Genomic DNA, 6000 nt, shown 5'->3' on the forward strand with positions numbered 1-6000 from the left:
ACACACACACACACACACACACACACACACACACACACTGAGACTGGGTCGGTAGTTGCTGAGAGAAGTTAGCGTTTCTTGTTCACTTCCCCTCCCAGATTTCCCAAGGTTTATCTGAACCATGCGACATAATGATGAACAGACCATGCATGGAAACACACACACACACACACACACACACACACACACACACACACACACACACACACTGACAAATGGATAAACAAACAGATGTATAAAAGCCTCCACAAATATGCAAACATAGACACAATTTCCTCTCTCAACATGCCATGAAAGTTAATTTGTCACTGTGAGAAATAAAAATTGGAAACACTCGTCACAGCTGGAGACATCCTTAAACCTTCACTTGATGAGAGATAATCTGTTAGTCTGCTCACCGGTGCAATGACATTAATAGATGAAATGTTTTCTTTTTTACTTCTCCCATTTTTACAAACGATGACATGAGGGAAATTAGATTTTAACGAGTTAATGGGCAGCATAATAAAATGCCATGCTCATCTCCACTGATGATAAGGTGTCTCCAAAATCCAAGTATGTGGGTGAGGTTTTGCCTTGTGTTGCATATCATGCAGCAGTGAGAAACTAGACTTTGCCCTTATCGTGATGTGGATGCACTCCCAGGATCGCTGCTCTTGCTCTCCAGTGGTGTATAGCCTTGCTACAATGGCCGCAGTGTTCAGTCCAGTCATGTCCTGTGCAGAACAGAGCTGATTCACAGGCTGGAACAGACTCAGCACTGTGGCAGTTCCTCCCCTCTGCTTCAGACGTTAACACTGTGGCCAAGTCATACAGCGTGTACCATACCCAGACCCACCACTCCCATGATGAAATCATCCATTACACAGCCGCTTTTGGACTCTTTTAGCTCAATGACTCTTTGCCCATTCCCACCCTTTCCTCTATGTGTCATATTTTAAACTGAAGGTGGAAAGAATATCCAACTTAAGTCCTGCTACTTTAGTTAAATTGCACTCAAGCCAGAGTAAGAGTAGCCTACTTGTCTAAAGCTTACTTAAAATATTGTGCATGTTCCAAAATTTGCTCCTTGTAAACTAATGAATTACCCAGTTTGGTGTGCTTCTTGTAAATTATTTGATGGGTCCTTATCAGAAAGATTTGGGGATGGTTTGTTTAAAGCTCCTATCAGCAAAGATTGGTTGTGGAGGGTAAAGCACAGAGTTACTGTCTCACTTTGAATACAAAATGCACCATATCTTGTTGTACTATACTTATTCTTAAAAACTACGTAATTAGGAATACATAATTAACACTAACTGTCACAGAAATAAAGTCCATATCTTAAATACTCAGTACAGTAACTAGAGTAGTTGATACTTGTTATTTTCCACCTCTGTTTGAAACAGCAGAGCGATATATCTCATTTGCCCTTCCTCATCATTCATCACAGTCTCACTTCCTCTTTCTTCTCCTTCTTCTCATCACCCTGTCTAGTGTCTAGTTGTCCATGCAGCTGTCCAGTGCAAGGGTTGCTGTTATTCTCTTGCTCCGGGAAGCTCCCCTCGGGTGAGTTTGAGAGAATTATGACACGAGAGAGAGAGAGAGAGGGGGGGGGGGGGGGGGGGGGGGGGGGGGAGAGAACGAGAGAGAGAGAGAGAGAGAGAGAGAGAGAGAGAGAGAGGAGAGAGAGAGAGAGAGAGAGAGAAACCAGAAACAGGCCGATGCAAAACTCACCCAGAAAACTTTCCAGGTCATTTCAGGCCATCTGCTTTTTGCCTCAGTCACCAAAACCTTTTAAGGGGGAAAGTACGAACTTCTGATTGCCTAAGACAAGATTTGGACCACCAGTATCCTAGCACTTAATCAGTACTGCCATGTAATTTAACTGTATTACATTGCATTTCTGCTGTTTGAATGCTTGAGGATGTTGTTTTAAAGGGTGACTTCCATGCATTCCAGAAATATACAAGCTAAACTAGGTCAACATGTCCTGAGATTCCTGGCTGTTTTAGCTTCGGATGTCAGTCCACTTGAGTCCTGTGGCTCACTGAAGCATGGGTCATCTCCTCTACACTGTACATTTTCTCACAAATCAATACACATGCACTCACACGACACGTGTATGCACACACACATAGGCACGTGCTTTAACTCACACCACACACAGTACACGTGCACGTGCATCCGTCTGTATCCTTGTACACACACACACACACACTTCACTCAGCGGAGACAATAGCAACTTGATACAGGAGTATTCAGCCTTGAACTCTGACTCTAGACTTGCTACTGTTATTCAGTAGTAAGCAGTCCACAGTCAGCATGAAATTCACTGCTAGTCAGACAGTAATGGATGGATGGCCAGCCAGGCTGGGTGTTTGTGCCCTGCTGGGCACAAACACCCAGCCTGCTGGGCCCATGGTTAAGCGTGGGTGCTTCATTTAGAGGCCACTCCCATGTGTGTCTTTTATTAAAGGACTCTGTTCTCCTTCATACAGCACAGTAACTCCTGGTTGGTTCTCTCCCTCGTCAGCCCACACAAAGCGGCCCGGCTCTCACATAATCCTACCCAGCGGCTACAAACTCCTCTCCTCCTCCTCTTCCTTCTGTCCTCCCTTTTCCCTTCTGTTGAGGAGTGGCCCCTCCGCTCCCTCTAAGTTGATACAGTGAAGAAACAAGTGAGCGAGAGTGAGAGACATGCCGAGGCAGTAAAGCGAGGAGGGAGAAATCTGTTCCTGTGTTGTTGAACAGCGAGCTCAGCCGATCTCTGTGAAAGGAAATCCTCCCCTGGCACAAAGAGAGCTCCATCTTTTGTGTGAGGGAAACACTTGAGGCCTTTTCTTGTTGCAGCAGTGCTGGTCCCCCCCCCCCCCACCCACCCCCCTCACACATACACACACACCATCCCCACCCCCTCACCCCTTTCATTGTGTTCCCTTTGTCACTATACCACAGACATCTCATGACGGGATAAATCTGTTCCTGAGTTAATTTCAACGGGTTTTCATAGCCAGGAAAAAAACAAACAAACTCCAAAACGATTAAAGAAGTGTTTCTGAAACTTTACCAACAGTGAGCTGTCAAAAACAGACCTGTCTGTTAGGAAAAGTGCTCGCTGGCTATGGAGAATCACCATGGTAACCGTACAACCAGCTGTTCAGGAGGCTCTCAGGACAATGTAAAGCTTTCCCACGCTTTGCTGGGTCAAACTCATGACACTATCACACTCAGGACATGTTTGCTCAACTTTCAGACTTGCAAAGCCCTTCTTGAGGTTTTGGGTTAGTCAACCAGTGTCAAAGCTGAGTGATATAAGTTGTTAGACTTACCGTCAGAACTGACAGTGTCTTGATGTCCGGGGTAGCCCTGTCCTGTGTCCCTGTAATCCACCCAGTTAATCCCCTCCAGACTGTCATAGTTGGACTGAGCGCGGTCCTCCACCGGTACCACTGTGAAGTGAGGCATGTTTTCATCAGTCAGTCAGTGTAGCCTCCTCCGTGTCTCCAGCTCAGGCTCAGCATAACAGGCTAGACGTTAGCCAGCCTCAGCTCAACTCCCACTAATGGCAACTACATTCCACTACACTGCGCTCACTTCCTCTGGAGGCTATTACCATACTCCCCGCCCACAGGCCGGCCCCTCCTGGGCTCGGTGTGTGAATAGAAGGGGTATGGTGGGGTGGGAGGGGGGGGCACACAAACGCAAATAGAAAGACACTTGCAGCCTCTAAGGCGAAGGAGTCGCCTGGGGCTCAGCCTTGATTGTGGAGTTGGTGTTATCATCCCTGAGTCATGCAGAGTGTGAGAGAGAGTGTAGGGGGACCCCCTTTCTCCTCCGTGTGCATGTGTGTGTGTCTGTGTCATGCTGGAAAATGACAGCTAGCAGACTGAACCCTGTCTGTTCAAGGTTCAGACAGACAGTCCTCTGTGTATGTAAGCCTTTCCCAAAACACACAGTCTGCGACGTGGCAGTTTGGAAAATAATCAAGCTATGTGGGTGAGAAGGGGAAGCAGAGGGAGAGAAAGCAGAGAGGGAAGGAGAGAGAAAAAAGAGAAAGACACTGTCAGGAGGAGAGTAAATGAGTCCATCCCCAGAACAGTTTGATGTCATTTCAACCTTTGACCCCAGGGTTGAAATGTTTTTTTTTTCCTCTTTCTCCCAAATTTTGATTATTCCTTCATTCATGACATGACATGACATGACATAACATAACATGAATGGATGAATGGATGAATGGATGAATGGATGAATGGATGAATGAATTCATATTCATATTATATTATCAAACCCCTTTCTGCTCCTGCTTACAGTCATCTAACAGTTACTTCAAACATTAGATAGGGCTACTGATACTAGCCTAATTCAAAAAAGAGGATTGTATCCCTGTCTTTTTTTTTTTTTTTATCACACTTTTACCTGCCTGCATCTGAGGACTATTTCAGCCTTGCCACAAGCACAGCCATCATCTAACCCAAAGCATTAATAGACTGCAGCTAAAAGAAATAGTTCCTGACCTCGTTTGCCTTGGGAAATTTCCCTCACAGTATTTTCCAATCCAATTTCACCACACCTAGCTAAACTATCACTAACTTTAGGGTAATTGCACGGCTGTAGCAATAAGACGTTGCAAACCTTTGAAGTGTAAATTGATTTTAAATGTTGGATGTGACCAGTTTCTGAATTTCATTGCGCTGTAAGTTTTCAGTAAAGTTGTCTTCCTCAGTTGCTCGGCAGCTGTTAAAGCTATGAGGAAAAGCTGAACAGTGGCCTGACATAACGTCACTGAAGTTTACTTTACCCTCTTTCCAAGAACAGTAGTTACTCTCAAACCCAAAAGCAGCAGATCAAAGACTGTCTAGTAAGGCTGTTATTAGAGAGGCCCTGTTTGAAGCTGTTTCAGATCTTCAGCTGCCCTGTTTGGATTGTAGAGGCTTCTAAAACTGTGTCAGCGTGTCTTGAATGTTTTTGCATTGCTGTAGAAAATAATCTATTAGCTATTTTCAAACCTTTGTATAATAAATACCAACATTTTTGAGGGAGAAGGCATCTATACTTTTGAGCTATGGAGTGATGAAATTTCATTTAACATTTTCATTTAACATTTTCCTGGAAAATGGATATGTAACATTTTGGAGTGACCCACTGTAGTTGAAGAGTAGAATGTTTTCAGGTTATACATGTCAGTTGTTAAGGATAACCCATCTCCACACTGAAATCTGTGAGAACCCGAGTACTACAATAGGCTAGTTATTATAACACAGAATAAATGCATACTCATATCTATTACCTTAATATCTGTAAACGTACAAAATCTTGCAGTGCTGATCTTAAACCTCACTTAAGAGCATATTAGATTGTGTGAGTTCTTATAATCTTCTCATGATTAGCCATGTTTTATGTAAAGGCTATCCAACATCTAATTATATTGTAGTCACTGTGATTTTATGTGGAGGATGTGCTAACTTGGTCTCCTTCTAGAGAAATTGCTATCAAATGTTGGAATCTTTCTTGCTTGTGTAATCTTGTCTGTGCTGACACATATTTTGCTTTGGTTTGCCTAGTAACCATCATAATAAAACACACCGCAATATAGTGAATCACATCAGCCTGCCTGAACACCATTTTTTGTTTTATTTTAGATTAGTTGAAACCACAGGGGAAAAAGACACATGAAAAGCAACACATACTTATAAACACATCTCACCCCGTAAAAAAGTTCAGTAAGATCTCAACTTTAACATTTGTAAATCTAGGCTCCGCCTGCTAGGGTTGTCACAGTGGGCGGTGTTGCCAGTGGCATACGGTCTTGGAGTCCACACCGGTGTTATTAGCCCCACACCAGGAATGCCGTTATTTTGTATTTTGTAAAATAAAAGCACATATTCAGAGCTTCCATGTTCAAGTTAGGCTACTAAATGATAAATGGACATACTAACAACATACTGATCACTAATATCTGATCACTAATATGACAGATTAGGATGAATAGGATTAATTATTTGTCCTTACCTAGTGACA

At 43.5% G+C, this 6000-nt stretch overlaps 1 protein-coding gene across 1 annotated transcript in view; it reads right to left on the reverse strand.

Moving 5' to 3' along the window:
• The window catches only part of slc12a4 (solute carrier family 12 member 4), a 29750-nt gene extending 26206 nt beyond the window's left edge, over positions 1–3544 (reverse strand). Inside the window, exon 1 of the mRNA XM_071894343.2 lies at positions 3312–3544. Coding sequence (XP_071750444.1) covers positions 3312–3447 — 136 coding nt within the window. The 5' untranslated portion in view covers positions 3448–3544. The remainder of the gene's footprint in view (positions 1–3311) is intronic.
• Positions 3545–6000: the final 2456 nt, after the last annotated feature.

This window comes from Centroberyx gerrardi, chromosome 1 (genome assembly GCF_048128805.1).
Source record: "Centroberyx gerrardi isolate f3 chromosome 1, fCenGer3.hap1.cur.20231027, whole genome shotgun sequence".
NCBI classification, from domain to species: Eukaryota; Metazoa; Chordata; class Actinopteri; order Beryciformes; family Berycidae; genus Centroberyx; species Centroberyx gerrardi.